The following is a 16,936-nucleotide window of genomic DNA, read 5'->3' on the forward strand; positions in this document are numbered from 1 at the left end:
AACAGAACATTGCTAGACTAGACTAGTTGAATATAACATTTTCTTAAATGGTACAAGTTGAAATAAACTGAAAACCAATTTTAAATCAGATTGCAAATCATTTTGTTTATACAGTACAAGTCATAAATATTACTACTAGAACCACAAATCATATTTTGTATACAAGTCAAAAATACTCAAAGACATACAGTTATTAGGTGCTTTGAAGTGCTAACAAAAATCACATACCTTTCCCTCTGGCACTGTAATGTTTGCTGCTGGTGAGGACTCAGTAGTTGATGTTGATGGAAACATATGAAAGCTGGCATCTCTTGGTGACCGCACAATTTCATTTTGCCGGTAAAGTCGGTGATGCCTAAGCTTGGACACCCATGCATCAAATGTATCCTGAGATTTTACCTACAGAGAGGAAAATCCACATTCAATAGTTGAATTAAAAATCTACTAGAGGGTAGCTATAGCAAGCCTGTGTACAGCATCTCATGCTGGATAAGGGGGAGATCAAACAATCACTCACACCAAAATGAAGAAACACCATAGGTAGAGTACTGTTTTACTGTAGGGACCACTGAAATTAGGTCCATGGGTTATTATATGTAAACTATAGCTTTTTAAATAAAAGTGCAATTTTGCTGTGCAAAGTATAGTAATCGATAGCAACAAGACTTCGCTTTCAGTTTATAGCAGTCAGAACAGTAAAAGTTAATTGCCGATTGGTTGCTATGAGTTTCGGCAGTCTGCATTTTTGCCACATTAAATTGTAGCACTAAAGCAAACCTGTTCAGTGTTTTTTTGAATTAAGATACAAATCAGAGTTCTAACAGATAAACAAAAGCTACAAAAGTAGGTAAAAACAAGAAAACAGGATGGGGTCAACTGAGAGAGAAAATATATTCTATTATTCTACATAATATAGAAAGAGCAGAGAAGAAATATATGTCCAACAACCTAACCTTAAGATGGTAGATGTTCTCCTCTGTGTCCAGGTCTATCCTCCGTGCCTTCTTTTTTATGGACATGACAGACAAGCCAACATCAATACTTCCATGCAGTTTTCCTTTCTGAGTCTACAGGATAGGCAAAGTAATATATTATGAAATTAACACAAAAGCCCACCAAATTTGCTTCATTTAGAACCATCAATTATATGACTGACATAAAATCACTTCTAAATGTTAAGAGAAAAGCCAAGTGCAGAAAATTAGCACCAAACTTTAGTATACTTACATCGATGGGTGATTTTGAATATTTCAATATTCCATTTTCTAGGACAAAAAATCTCTGTAATAAAAATAAAAATTCTTCTTTGTAAACACATTTACACATTTACACCAGTATATCCTTAAACTTTATGGGCAAACCACTTTTGACAGCTTGTTATACCACATCTAGTGATGGATAAAGACTACAAAAATTACAAACATTCCTCTTGAGTGTTAGGATCCATTTTGGGGCAAATGGTCTTTTCAGCTCTTAAACAGTTTTAATTATACTTCACAAAAACTTTGTGAAGCCTTAGGTCATATAAATAGTTGTTGCGAGCACACTAAATAAGCTGTATTTAATTTACATGTAAATTTACACTGAAATAAGCACAGTAGTAGTCAGTCCACAATGGCTGTGTTGTACCTGCTGAAAGAACACAACACATTCAACCTCTGACCACATTTATGTTGTATGCCTGCGACTCAAAGATAACCTAAAGGAAAGTCCTTCCAGGCAGAAGTCAACATGCTGACTGACTGCCAAGTATATAACCATACTGATCACATCAGCAGCACAAGAACTTATTTCAGAATTTCCTTTGGTATTAAATTCAGTTCTTGCCTGTTTAAATTTTCACTGGTGTACGAACTCTGGATGTAGCATCTACACTTTTATCTTTGTGTTTGTGTTTTCTTTTGAATCATCAGAGGGCTTTCAAGAATAAAAAGGATTTCATGGTGTTTTTGAAGACTATAGTTAAACTTTTTTTCATCCCATGACAAAACTTACTTTGTGCCAGCCTTTCAATGGCCATTTTCTCTTCTTTAGCATAAATCCTTCATGTTTTTCTGGTTTCTGCACACTGGTCTGTCCTATCTTTAGTCCTTCTATGATTTCCCAACTATCTCCTTCCTGTGAAAGTAAAAAAAAAAAAATAGTATTGATGCAACACAATGAGACATTTATTATTCATGCCACTAATCTACCATTACATCAAACATGCAGCTATCAACAATCAAGCCCCCAGAAGGTACAGTATACAAACATATGTAAAGTAACAAACTTAAAAGTATATGTCAAGCGAAAAAAAAAAATGATTTTGAGCAGGGAAGGATTAGAATCTCAGGAAAGCGCTCTAACCCTTCCCCACTTTAGCCTAAAAAAAAAACAAAAAAAAAAAACAACAGGAGGAGCTCTAACCCCTTCCCACTCTACCTTAAGAAAAATCCTTTTGGCTTGACATACACATAAATGGACAAATTGTGTCTTAAAGCAAGCAGTGCTGCTGTCTCTTAAGCTAGTCTCTAGAAATCCAAGAATTCCTGGTCATGGTATCAAATATTTGGAAAAATATACTGTTAGATTTTTTTTGACCCAGACCATAATGAAAACAAAATTTACAAACTCCACTATAAACTTCATTAAAATATATGTACAGACATACATGCATAGCCTAAAGATGAACTAGAACCCCTATTCAAGGTTTTTTGGCTGTCTGTGTCCTGGATGAGTAGATTTACCTAATTTCTGTGTCCATAGTCACAAAGACAGTGATGGTAAGTCCAAAATTTTACCAGAACAAGACGTGAAGGGTAATTCTTCTAATGCGGACACCTGTTCAAGGGGCAAGTGTCTAAGAGGGGAATTCCTCCTGGTTTGGGAAGTTTAGCTAGTCTGCAGAGATCTGGAAATCCCCTGTCATGGCCAATCAATCCACAATTACATCAAAAGTTCTGCTACCAACAATCAAGCCCCCAGAAGGAACAGTATACAAACCTGTGTAAAGTAATAAACTTAAGGCGGAGTTCCACCCAAAAGTGGAAGCTCCGCCTGTTTGCTTCCTCCCTCCTCCAGTGCCACATTTGGCACCTTTCAGGGGAAGGGGGGAACAGGTACCTGTTTTTGACAGGTACCAGTCCCCACTTCCGGGAGACCTGGCTGCAGCGAGGTCCCCTGGAAGTTCAGCCACCCTCCTCCTCCTTCCGCCGCCGAGCCAAATAGAAAGCCCAGCGTGCTTAGCGCATGCGCAGTAGGGAATCGGCTGTAAAGACGAAGTTTCCCTCACCATGAATGGCAGCGGCCAACCAACCAGAGGAGCTCTAACCCTTCCCCACTTTACCACAAGAAAAAAAACTTTTGGCTTGGTAGGCACATACATAGACACATTGTTTCTTAAAGGAAGCAGGGCTGCTATCTTTTTAGCTAGTCTGTAGAGATACGGGAATCCCTTGTCATGGTAGCAAATATTTATTTGTGAAAAAACACTAAGAATTTTTTTTTTTTTACCCGGACCATAATGAAAAAAATATGTACAAACCCCACTATACACTTTATTAAAGTATACATATAGACATATATGAATAGAGTAGAGATTACCAAGAAACCCTTATCAAGGTTTTATTACTGTCTGTGTCCTGCCTGAGTAGATTTGCCTTGTTTCTACTGGTGTCCTTTGTCACCAAGGCAGTGATGGGAAGTCCTAAATTTTACATTTATCACCAGAACAAGAGGTTAAGCTTAATTCTTCTAATGCGGACACCTGTTCAAGGGGCAAGTGTCTAAGGCCCCATTCACACTAGCGCGTTTTTTGATGCATTTTGCATTTTGCAGAAATGCACGGGAATTTTTTAACATGGGTTCCTATGGAACATGTTCACATCAATGCTTTTTTGTATCTCTGCGTTTTTGGAAAGGGTCGGGGACTTTTTTTCATGCAAAAAGCAGCGTTTTGCATGTAATGGTTTTCAATGGACAAGCATCAAAAACGCAAGTGCACCGTTTTTGCAGCGTTTTTGGTGCGTTTTTGGTGTGTTTTTGCTTTTTTTTTTTAAGACTGTAAAAAAAAATGAAAAAAAAAAAAAAACGCAAAACGCAAATCGCGGCAAAAACGCGGCAAAAACGCGGCTCAAAAACGTGCCAAGCATGAAAAAAAAACCTCCAAAAACGCTCAAAAGCAACATGCATAGGTGTGAATCGAGCCTAAGAGGGGAATTCAACCTATTTTGGGAAGTTTTCTCTGGCACTCTGTTGCTTATTGCCACAAACTTACTAAACAGAATGTAGCACAATTAGCAAGATCCTCGCTCTTCCAAGTTACTACCCTAGGGTAAAATCTGGCTCAGCTCCTAGATTCACGTTCCCTAAACTTTACTCTGATAAATTATTTATCTTTTACACTTTATTCTTCAGTTTATGAATACAAATTCCACCCATTAGAGGTTATAAATTCATAATTTCACCACAAATTCATTTACTAAATTAGAGAAAGTTATAGTTCATTATGATTAGGTATTATTCAAATCTAAGTAATAATTAATTGTTGTTCATTATGAACGGCGTTAAAAAAAACAGAGTATGATGAAAATTTTAGGTGTATTTACAGTTGTGGCAAAAAAAAAAAAAAAAAAAAAAAAGGCTAATCCTTGGGAAATTGATTTTTTTTTTACTAACAACTTCAAAATTGTGATCTGCTTTTCATCAAAGCAATGTCTGAATGTTTATCTAAGAAATATCTGAATGTTTAATACTTTAAACAATCAAGTCAATGATGAAGAAAAAATGTGAAGAAAAAAAAAATGTGAAGAAAAAAAAATGTTAGCCCCTACATTTTAACGTTAAAGCTGAATTCAAGACTTATAAAAAGACAGACATTAATGCATTAAAGTTTTTACTAACATTAATCCATGTATTTTTTTTTTTTTTTTTAACTGCGAGCAGTGAAAGTATCCAAATGTGACTTGGTATCCACCTTGTTCAATCCTCTGTGCAGCAGAACTCAGAATGAGGATGGGAGAAGCAGAACAAGAAGTCAATAAATTGCTCATGTATCAACAAAGGACACGGAAAGGAGGACAGAGCAGAGTGACTGAGATTAACTTATTAGCCTGTTTTTCCTTTTGTGGTCCAGTTACAGGGTTCAGGAGGGATCTGTAATTGCTACTTAACTGGGCAGAAGAAAAAAAATTCTAGATGCTAGAGAGGACTGCAGTGTGTAATGGGTATAAATCTCAGGAATATATTGAAGAAATACAAATCCATTGGCAGGTAAAACAGCTCCTCTATGTGCATTTCATCTGTGCATTTATCTATTTGGCCACAGTTCGGCTTTAATGGAACATTATTGGCAATAACCTCAGAACAGCATTTTCTTATCAGGCCAACACAGCAATTGAAGTGGAACTAGACTGAGGCAATGTTATCATTCAAATGACTCAAGATAAGTAAGAAGGCATTCAGCAGCTACTTTTTATTGAGTCCCACTTTGCCAATTATTTAACAGCACTGTGCAACTGCAAGGCAGCAACCATATTAGTGGATCACAGGATGGCTCATCCTTTTCCTATATTCAAACACCTGATGAGACAGAGGCAGAATTGGGCAAGATTTGATGTTGAAGTCCAAACAGGTACCTGTAAGAGTTAAATGAAGGATGTCTTGATAATACTACTACTTGTGTGTTCTAATCAGGGATATTTTGTTAAAGGACATTTTTTTTCCTATAAACTGCATGCATTACCACAATAAATTGTGCCAATTGTACAGAGACAAACTTAATATTTTAAGTATATCTGCTTTAAGAAGCATTCTGAACCATTACTGTATGTAAAACTGCATCAGTTCATGTTAATTTATGGAATTTCTTCCTTGAATCGCTTCCTCCAGATCACGGCACAACATTTCAATGGGACTGAAGTCAGAGCTCTGGCTTAACGATTTCATAAATACCTTGACCTATGCATTTCTGCACATCCATGTAGTGTTCATAAGTTATCTGATTCAGCTGGCAATAATGGAGGAAGGAGTCGGGATGTTCTCAAGAGCCTGAAGATAAGATATAAAAGGGACTCTCTGTAGGGACATTTCCATGGTGTGATTTGAAGCAGGACAGAATGAAGGGAGGACAATATCCTCACTAAGGTGGAAAGGTCTTGCTCTCAAGACCACCTTGTCATTGTGCAAAACAAAAAAATCTCTGCAAGAAAGGGCTGCCAGCTCAGAAAAGACACCCAATGGATGTAATGGCCACCAGGAAGGTAAACCTGCATGTGAGGTCTCCCAATGGGATAAGCCTAACTGACTCAAAGGGGGGCCTCTGAAGTACAGCTGGCACCAGGTTGGGCACCCATGGGGACATGGGCTATATTGGGGGATTTAGATAAACAGGTCCTTGAAGAAAAGTCTTGACTAAGCGTTGTGAAGAGAGAGGTTTATGGAGAAAATGGATAAGACAGAAACCTGTCCCTTATGGGTACTCCCTGCCAGACATTGGTAAGGACCAGACTGAAGAAAAGCCAAAATATGAACAGAGGATTCCCTGGGATTCAGCTTCCTGTCTTTGCATAAAAGTCTTCCATGTACAATGGTAGATATTGCAGGGTATAGTTTTGTGCTTTAAATAAGGTTGGGCTAACCGGGTCAGAGTTACCTTTATTCTTCAGGACATGGTTTTCAACAGCCATGCTGTTAAAGCCAGTGACTGACAAGCAGAGTAATGGACCTTGTGCCAGTAAGTCTGGTCTTTTTTGGAGAGGCCAAGGTTCATCCACCAGAAGTCCGAACATGTCTGTGTACCACATCCTTCCTTTTGCAATAATGCAATAGGGATTACTGAAACCCTTTCAACCTCTTTCTTGCACAGTTTCTTCCCCATTTTGAAAGCCTCTTAATGCCCATAGGGGATTGTTTTGGCTGTGAAGACTCTGGTGCTGCTAGGCAATGACTAGTTTGCACTATGTTGATCAGTGCGTTATCAGTGGAGAGTATTTTCTGAGAAGCTATAGCCTGTGGCTCATAAAATGCAAAGATTTATAGATTCTTCTCTGCAGCTTCTGCTTGCCCATTTACCTTTATTTCATCCCCAAACAGATTTGGAGGTTCCAACTCTTATTTATAAACAGAGTCAGGGGAGAAAGAGGAAATGCAGCGCTGGTAACCAAAGGTTCTATGGGTGCTGAAAGTTTTCTGAAGAATTCAGACCTGGTGCCAGAAAACTCTTTAGTCAGATAGGTGCACATCATGTGCACCTGAGAGACAGCTAGAGTCAGAGGAGGGGGTGGTGTTCTAATAGGACAAGGAAACAGCTGTCACCCTGCGCAGTGTTCTGAGTTTCCTATAGACTGCAAAACATGTGTTATTCGGCCCCTTTTGTCCAGCTCCCTTGCAGTTGTGATCCACCATTGCTTAAGTGAGAGGATCCCCGGTGGGGTACTCTCAGAATGGGATGCAGATGGAATATCTAGAATTCAGGAGCTGCGATAACCCAGGTGCTGACCATGTTTTTGGTGTGTCTCTGCAGCAGAAGGCAATTGGAAGTACAACAAACGTGCTGTGTGCATTTTCAGTGGATACAGCAGCGGACAGAAGTGTGTTAGCCAAGAGGCATGTCTACAGCTATGTCAAACTCCTGAGATTAGGACTTCAGATGGGATGAAAAACCAGCCACTTTTAAATGTATGTAAGCACTGCACAAAAAAAATCATTTGCAACAATTACAGCTAGGAATAACACAGCAAATAACTAGGAATAACACTTCCTAGGTATATGTATTGTATGCTAAGCACTGCAGTTTATTAATAGCCAGGACCCAAAATACAGGGAAACCCTAACTTACCTGTAGTGCTATCCCCATAGGAGCCACTGGTAAACACAGCCAGCCACACAGCATTCCTGGCATTTTTCCTCTGGCTCAAAGTTCACTCTAGGGCAGGGGTCTCCAAACTGCACCCCGGGGCCAGATGTGGCCCTTTGATATCTTTTATCCGGCCCTTGGGGCACTATTCCTCCCACTGACACCAACAATGGGGCACTATTCCTCCCACTGACACCAACAATGGGGCACTATTCCTCCTGCTAATAGGGGGAATACGCCTCCTCCTATTGACCACCAACACTGAGGCCATATTTATTCTCACTGATGCCAGGCCCGTGACATTTTCTACCCCCATTGGCCACAATCCGGCCCTCCTAAAGTCTGAAGGACAATAAAGTGGCCCTTTGTTTGAAAAGTTTGGAGACCCCTGGTCTAGGGGTTTCTTTAAGGGTTTTTATTACAACAGTAACTTGGACAGGGATGGGGGGGCATGGAAGACCCCAGAACTTGATGACTGCTTGGCATCTGGCTGCTCTGTACAAAAATTAAAGTTACGTACCGGTAACGTCTTTTCCAGTAGTCTTTCAGGACAGCCACCATGAGAGATAGTCTCCTCCTCTTCCTCTAGGAAACACTGCGCCAGCCCATAAATTCTTACTTCCCCCTGCCAGACCTCAGTATATTCCAAGATTACCTCCGGTCAGCTGGGGAGACACAAGAACACATTAATAACATACTATTCCATATCATTATCATGCTGCGTTCTGGTCTTTTATAAGACACCCCAAAATTTCGGGTGGGTAACTAGGGCTGTCCTGAAAGACTACTGGAAAAGACGTTACCGGTACGTAACTTTAATTTTCCCCTTTCGTCTTTCAGGACAGCCACCATGAGAGGATGAACGAGCCCTTACCAGTTAGGGTGGGACTACAGCTTGCAACACCTTTCGCCCAAAGGCTTGCTCACTAGCCGACACCAGGTCCACTCTGTAGTGCTTAACGAAAGTGGAATAGCTGGACCATGTTGCAGCCCTGCATATCTGCTCTGGTGTTGCTCCAGCCTTCTCTGCCTGAGAAGCTGCCATAGCTCTAGTAGAGTGTGCCCTTATACCCATTGGGATTTCTTTCCCTGCTAATGTATAGGCCTGGCCAATGGCTACTCTGAGCCATCTGGCAATAGTGCGTCGAGACGCTTTGCATCCTTTTCTGGCCCCAGAAAACAAAATAAATAAAGAGTCTGACTTTCTAAACCTCTTGGTCAGCTCTAGGTACTGAAGGATACATCTCCTTACGTCCAACGAATTAAATTTTAATTCCCTTTCCCCCGAGGGGTTGGGACAAAATGAGGGTAGAACTACCTCCTGACTTCTGTGAAAACCAGAAGCAACCTTAGGTAAAAATGCTGGATCAGTCTTGAAGATGATCCGATCTGGAAAAATAACGCAAAAGGGAGGTCTAACAGATAAGGCCTCAATCTCGCTGACTCTCCTGGCAGTTGTCACTGCTACCAAAAAAACTGTTTTTAACGTAAGATCCTTTAGTTGACATTCCTCTAAAGGTTCAAAGGGGGTTCCCGTCAGGCCCTGTAAAACTAAAGATAGGTCCCACTTGGGAAAGGGAGGGCCCTGAACTGGTCTTTGTCTAGACAGAGCCTTAAAGAATCTGACCACCCAAGGGTTGGTGGCCAGATGCTTTTCTAAATAAGCACTGAGTGCTGACACCTGACCTTTAAGGGTACTTATGGATAAACCCCTATCTGCCCCGCACTGAAGGAATTCCAACACAGTTGTGGGACTGTGTACCGCAAAGGAGCCTTCCCGCACACCATTCATTGAAACGTACCCAGACCTTTTTATAAATCTGGCGTGTTTCCTTCTTCCTGCTGTTGAGGAGGGTGGAGATTAATTTCTCAGAAAAACCCCTAGCTCTTAGCATACCCTCCTCAGTAGCCAGGCCGCTAACTGCCATTGGTGAACCTGTGGACAGAGGACTGGGCCCTGTGAGAGGAGATCCTCTCGAGGTGGCAGGAATAAGGGAGGTTCGACCGCTAGTTGCTTGAGTACTGAGAACCAAGCCCTCTTTGGCCAATGTGGTGCTACTAGAATCAGGGACGTGTTTTCCATCTGGAACTTCCTGAGAACTGCCGGTAATAATGCTGGGGGCGGGAAGGCATAGCAGATTCTGAAATGCCAGTTCTGGATCAATGCGTCGACCCCTCGCGCTCCCTCCCCTCTGTTTAGGGAGAAAAAACAAGGGGCTTTCGCGTTGCTTCTTGACGCGAACAGATCTACTTCTGGAGGACCCCATTTCTCTGAAATGAGATTGAAAACCTCCTGGTTGAGGATCCAATCGCCCTCTCTCAGTTTGGTTCGGCTGAGAAAATCTGCTATCACATTCTTTTCTCCTCTCAGGAAGACTGCTGAGAGTGAGAGAGTGTGAATCTCGGCCCAGTTCAGAATGTCTGATGCTAAGGCTGACAGGACTCCGCTTCTCGTGCCGCCCTGTTTGTTTACATAGGCCACGGCGGACGAGTTGTCCGACCGCACCTGAACATGGTGGCCCCGTAGCTCCTCCTTGAAGAACCTGAGTGCTAGCCCGATTGCCCTCAGCTCCTTCCAATTGGACGACCTTCTTAGTTCGTCGCCCTCCCAGGTGCCCTGTGCTAAAAGGGAACCCAGATGCGCCCCCCAACCCTTGCCGCTTGCGTCTGTGGTTACCACCTGAGAAACTGGGATGAACCACAGACGACCCTGCGACAAGTTTGAGACCCTCCTCCACCACCAGAGGAATCTCTTTACTTGGGGTGGAACCTGTACCAAGGTGTCCAGATCTTTCTGACTGTGATCCCACACCCTTAAGACAAAGGACTGTAAGGGACGAAAGTGCAGACCTGCCCATTGCACTGCTGGGAGGGTAGCGGTTAATAGTCCCAGGACCGACATCAGAACTCTTATGGAGACCTGACTGCTGCACTGGAGAACAGCCACTGCCCTGTCCAGTTTTTGTACTTTTTCTGCTGGAAGAAACACTCTCAGTAGCGTTGAGTCCAACAGATAGCCTAAGTACGTGATGCGCTGAGAGGGAATCAAACTGGATTTCTCCAAGTTCATTAGCCACCCTAGACCTGTAAGAACTCTCTTTGTTAGTTCTAGATCTCTGACTAACTGCAGTGGACACGGTGCAAACAGGAGCAGGTCGTCCAGGTATGCTATCACTGATATTCCCTGGAGTCGAAGAAAGGCCATCACCTCCGCCAAGACCTTGGTGAAAATGCGGGGCGAGGAGGATAGCCCAAAAGGCAGCGCCTGAAACTGTAGATGTACCGTTGTTCCACCTACATTTACCGCTAGCCGAAGAAACCTCTGCGAGGCTTCTGTAATAGGAACGTGTAGATACGCGTCCCTTAGGTCCAGAGATACCATGAAGCAGTTGCGGGGCAACAGGGCTCTGACTGTGAAAATTGTTTCCATACGGAATCTCCTGTACGTCACTGACCTGTTCAGGGGCTTTAAATTCAGAATCAGTCTGAATTTCCCTGTGGGTTTCTTCACTACGAAGATGTGTGAATAGAAACCCTCTCCCTCCTCGGTCTTTGGAACTCTGAGAACCACATTTTGATCTACCAGATCTCTTAATGCTTCCAACAGAGCCTCGGCTTTTGCCGTACACCTGGGTAGGTGCGTGACAAGAAATCTCCGTGGAGGAGGATTTGTGAATTCAATATGGTACCCCCTTCTTATAATCCCTAGGATAAAGCGATTGGGGGATATCGCTTCCCACTGTGGGAGGAAGGCCCCCAGTCTTCCCCCCACCCTGGTTGGGGAGTCATTGGTTTTTACGGGGCTGTTCAGGAGGGCGAAAAATCGCCCCTCCCCTGCCCTTCTTCTGACCCCAGAATTTCTTTTGCCCTTCCGGCTTTGGAATTTCTTTACGCTTTTGCGGACGAAACCCCTTCTTTGTCTGTGTAGGGGTTTTCCGCTTAACTGGGAAGGATTTCTTCCTGTCTGCTGTGCAGTCCAAGACGGTCTCTAACCCTGGGCCGAAGAGAAGGTCTCCCGTTAACGGTATGCCGCACAACTTGGCCTTAGAGGCGCTATCGCCCGGCCAAGTTTTTAGCCAGAGGGCTCTCCTGGCCGAATTGGCCAGAGCCGCTGATCTGGCCGACATACGGACTGATTCTGCCGAGGCATCAGCTATGTAGGCGATACCCCGCAGAATCGTAGGGAAAGAAGATAGAATGGTTTCTTTTGCCGTTCCAGCTTCAATATGCTCCTGAATCTTAGAGAGCCAGTGCTCCAGATTGCGAGCCACTACTGTGACAGCCAACTCAGGTTTTAAATTACCAATTGTTGAATCCCAAGTCTTTTTGAGAAGAGAGTCTATTCTCTTATCCATGACATCCACCAGGGCCCCCCATGTCCTCAAAAGCCAGGTCTGTGTGTCTGGAAACCTGGGAGAAGGCAGCATCTAACTTGGGGCTTTTATTCCAGATAGATGTAGGATCATCCGAGAATGGAAATCTCCTTTTTAAGGATCTAGAAAAAAAGGGTTTCCTTTCGGGATCCTGCCACTCCTTTTTAATAGTTTCAACCAGTACCTCATGTACTGGAAAAACTTTCCTCCTTTGTTCCCCTAAACCCTTGTACATTTGGTCATGAAGGGACAGGGGTTTCCTGTCTTCCTGAATACCGAGGGTTGTATAAATAGCCCCTAAGAGGTCCTCTACCTCTTCCAGGGATAATTTATATCTGGAGGATTTCCTGGACTCCCCGTCCAGGTCCTCTCCCTCTGAACCATCCTGGGAATCGGAGGAGGAACTGTCTGGTTGTCTTTGTTCCACTCTGGAGGGCCCTGGAGCTTCCACTGCCCTAACTGAAGTTGCAGGTTGGGCAGGAGCAGAGCCCTGAGCCTGAGGCGAGGTTGTATCCTGGGGGACTGGACTAAAGGGAGGCTGAAACCTTTCAAATAAGGCTTTAAATGAAGAGAAGGTGGACGAAAGCTCCTTAACCGAGGCTGCAAGTCCTGACTCCTGTTCAGAGTCCCTCTCCTTAACAAGGGAGTCTATGCACTCCCTACACAAGACCTTTGTCCATGTTTCCCCTAAAGTGTCCCTGCAAGAGGCACACCTCTTCTTAGAGCTATGTGCAGACCTAGACTTCTCTGTAGCTTTCTGAAATACATGAAAAGAAAAAAACATTTTGTCACTTTTTTTTTTTTTTTTTTCAAAAAAACAAGGATACAACCCTGGGAGTGCACAAGACCCTCCTTAATATATGGGGATCTGAGCCTCCCTCCCCTGACCACCCAGGGTGTCTGCCCCCCCATGACAGGAACTATACATGGAGGGACAATCCTAGATAAAGAGTACTCTTCCCCAGGGCACTCTTACCTTAGGAAGGCTGGAGGTAGTGTCCGTTGGCTGAGCATCTGCTTCCGACATGACTTGCAGGTGGTTGCTACTACCGAGTCCCACGCTGCCTGTGCGTGTCCCAGACTCGTCTCGAGCCTGTGCCTGGCTTCCCTATCAGCGCCGCGACCCGGAACCGGAAGTCGTGGGTCAAAGGCAAGCACTCGCCCTTCCGCCGGAAATGACGTCGCCCGTCGTCCGGCCCGCCTAGTTCCAAAAAAAAAAAAAAAAAAGAAAAAAAGAGAGCGGTCTGTATGGAATACAGGGAAGGTGAACGCTTGCCTGCTGCAGCCCTGTAGCTGCGATAGGGAGTCCCCCCAACCTGAAGCCGCACTCGGCTAGGAAGTGGTGGCAATAGAACGAGGGGTAAGTCCCCCCTATGCCCTAGGAAACCCCTGCTCCCATTACAGGCTCCAAAAAATATAAACAGCCGCAGTCACCCTGACTGAATGGCCTGGTTCCTTGCACAGTGTCTCCCCACCGGAGGAAACACTAATACTGAGGTCTGGCAGGGGGAAGTAAGAATTTATGGGCTGGCGCAGTGTTTCCTAGAGGAAGAGGAGGAGACTATCTCTCATGGTGGCTGTCCTGAAAGACGAAAGGGGAAAATGCAGGCTTTATTGCACAAGCTCTGGCTGCACTGTACTCTCTTGGCATCTTCACACAACTCCTGGCTGTATTGTGCAAACTTTTAAGCAGTATTGCACACTCCAGGCTGTTTTTCACAATGCCTGGCTGCACTGCACTTGCTTCTGGGGTTAGATCACCCCACTGTTACTTCTCCTCTGTATAGCAGGATCAGTTACTCACTCAGTCCCAGAAAGGCTGGGCATCCTCCCACCAACTCCCTTCTGTCTCAGTCTCAGTCTCTAGACACAGCTCTGTTCGGTAAGCCCCCAGCTAAGTTTAGCTGGGACATTTTATTTATTTATTTCAGGTACTTATATAGCGCCATCAATTTACGCAGCGCTTTACATATACATTGTACATTCACATCAGTCCCTACTCTCAAGGAGCTTACAATCTAAAGTCCCTAACTCACTCATTCATACATACTAGGGACAATTTAGACAGGATCCAATTAACCTACCAGCATGTCTTTGGAGTGTGGGAGGAAACCGGAGTACCCGGAGGAAACCCACACAGGTACAGGGAGAACATGCAAACTCCAGGCAGGTAGTGTCTTGTTTAGGATTCAAACCAGCGACCCTTATTACTGCTAGGCGAGAGTGCTATCTACTACACCACTGTGCCACCCAACATCAATGTCTTCAAAGGCTCCACTGGCTGCCTCTGTCTCTCTGCCCTAGGGGCAGAGCCCCTAAACAGAGGCCTCCTCCTGAAGAACTGGACCCAGGAACTCTGCACCCTGGTGGCCAGGCCTCAGATTATTTATAGGCTCTCCCTCCACTTTCAGGGCGCACCTCCCTAGGAATTGGCTGGAGTCTCATAAATATTTAGGCTGTTTGTCCTTCTCTTCCTTCCACAATACTTCTAGAAGTCTCTAGAAGACAGGGGGGAGTGTAGCAGAATAGCAGCCTGTGAAACAGTTCTAAGTAATTAACCCCTGCTCCACTGTTACAGAGGAGATTCAATTAATCTAACAGCCTACCCTGAACTAGGAGTGTGCTACATTCCTTATCCATGTTGCTGGGCATGTTAGAGATACAAGCTTCACCCATGGGTTTTCAGGGTCTGGGAACCAATGAATAGGACCACGGATCATGCTGTTAACTACACACATTCTACTATGTGCCCAGGTAACCGCCTAACACAGGATCCAGTGCTTGAAGCAAATACTACAGGTAATCCCCACACGGTGGGGTCTGGGTATGGTTCCCAAGGCCTAACACCTAGGGGTACCATTGTCAGAAAAAAAAACACAAAATGTTTCCAGGGGAAAAGAGGCCCATCACCTAAAACTAAGAAAAAAAACTGAAGTCTCACAGAGTGGGTGGGGTTTTATAACAGTGTACATGAAGGAAAGTCCTAACAAAGTTTTTGCCAGTGTCCAATCACCTGATGGTAGCCTGCATCCAACTCATAATCTACGAATACAAGCCCTGTGTCCTGTACTGTACAAGTATCATTTCAGAAAGTCTTCCACCTTTAATGTGACCTATAAACTGCACAACTCAATTGAAAAACAAACTGAAACCTTTAAGGGGGGGTAAGAATAAAAAAACGAAAATAATGTGGTTGCATAAGTGTGCACACCCTCTTATAACTGGGGATGTATCGGTACTCAAAGCAATCACATTCAAAGTCATGTTAAATAGGAGTCAGTACACACCTGCTATCATTTAAAGTGCCTCTGATTAACCCCAAATAAAGTTCAGCTATTCTAGTAGGTCTTTCCTGACATTTTCTTAGTCCTATCCTACAACAAAAGCATCATTGTTAAAAGGCATCAGTCAGGAGAAGGCTACAAAAGAATTTCCAAGGCACTAGATATACCATGGAACACAGTGAAGTCATCAAGTGGAGAAAATTTGGCACAACAGTGACCTTACAAGAACTGGACGTCCCTCCAAAAGTGATGAAAAGACGAGAAGAAAACTGGCCAGGGAGGCTGCCAAGAGGCCTACAGCAACATTAAAGGAGCTGCAGGAATATATGGCAAGTACTGGCTGTGAGGTACATATGACAACAATCTCTCGTATTTTTCACGTCTGGGCTATGGGGTACAGTGGCAAGACGGAAGCCTTTTCTTACAAAGAAAAACATCCAAGCCTGGGTAAATTCTGCAAAAACACATCTGAAGTCTCCCAAAAGCATGTGGGAAAATGTGTTATGGTCTGGATGAAACCAAGGTTGAACTTTTTGGCCATAATTTCAAAAGATATGTTTGGCACAAAAAAACACTGCACATCACCAAAAGAACACCACACCCACAATGAAGCATGGTGGTGGCAGCATTATGCTTTGGAGCTGTTTTTCATTAGCTGAAACAGCTTAATCAAGGTAGAAGGAATTTTGAATAGTTCCAAATACCAGTCAATATTGGCACAAAACCTTCAGGCTTCTGCTAGAAAGCTAAACATTTAGAGGAACTTCATCTTTCAAAATGACAACGATCCAAAACATACATCCAAATCAACAAAGAAATGGCTTCCCTAGAAGATTAAAGTTTTAGAATGGCCCAGCCAGAGCCCAGACCTGAATCCAATCGAAAATCTCTGGGGTGATCTGAAGAGGGCAGTGCACAGGAGTTGCCCTCGCAATCTGACAGACATTGATTGCCATTCTGATAGACTCGTATCCAAAAAGACTGAGTGCTGTAATAGAATCAAAAGGTGCTTCAACAAAGTATTAGTTTAAGGGTGTGCACACTTATGCAACCATATTATTTTAGTTTTTTATTTTTACTTCCCTCCACTTAAAAGATTTCAGTTTGTTGTTCAACTGAGTTGTACAGGCCCCTTTCACACTGAGGCGCTTCTAAACTGCCAGTAAAACACAGCGCTTTTGAAGAGCTTTTCAGGCGCTTTTGAAGAGCTTTCCATTCATTTCAATTGAGAGGGGCGTTTTTTTCACCGCCCTGTCAGCACACTGCCACAGTATGAAAGCATTCATTGATTTTAATTGATATAGTTTTTCGTGAGCTTTTCAGTTGCTTTTGTTAGCATGAAAGCACCTGAAAAGTGCCTCAGTGTGAAAGGGGTCTATAGGTCACATTAAAGGTGGAAAAAATTCTGAAATGATTTATCTTGGTCTCATTTTATTTACATCATA

At 43.4% G+C, this 16,936-nt stretch overlaps 1 protein-coding gene across 3 annotated transcripts in view; it reads right to left on the reverse strand.

Moving 5' to 3' along the window:
- Window positions 1-16,936, reverse strand: part of OSBPL6 (oxysterol binding protein like 6) — a 347,856-nt gene that overhangs the window by 130,252 nt on the left and 200,668 nt on the right. For all 3 annotated transcript variants that reach the window (XM_073633825.1, XM_073633824.1, XM_073633827.1), the window contains exons 4-7: window positions 1,996-2,118; window positions 1,228-1,281; window positions 954-1,067; window positions 229-399 (exon numbers count right to left, since the gene is read on the reverse strand). In XM_073633825.1, coding sequence (XP_073489926.1) covers window positions 229-399; window positions 954-1,067; window positions 1,228-1,281; window positions 1,996-2,118 — 462 coding nt within the window. The remainder of the gene's footprint in view (window positions 1-228; window positions 400-953; window positions 1,068-1,227; window positions 1,282-1,995; window positions 2,119-16,936) is intronic.

The sequence above is a fragment of the Aquarana catesbeiana genome, linkage group LG06 (genome assembly GCF_042186555.1).
Source record: "Aquarana catesbeiana isolate 2022-GZ linkage group LG06, ASM4218655v1, whole genome shotgun sequence".
Lineage (NCBI taxonomy): Eukaryota > Metazoa > Chordata > Amphibia > Anura > Ranidae > Aquarana > Aquarana catesbeiana.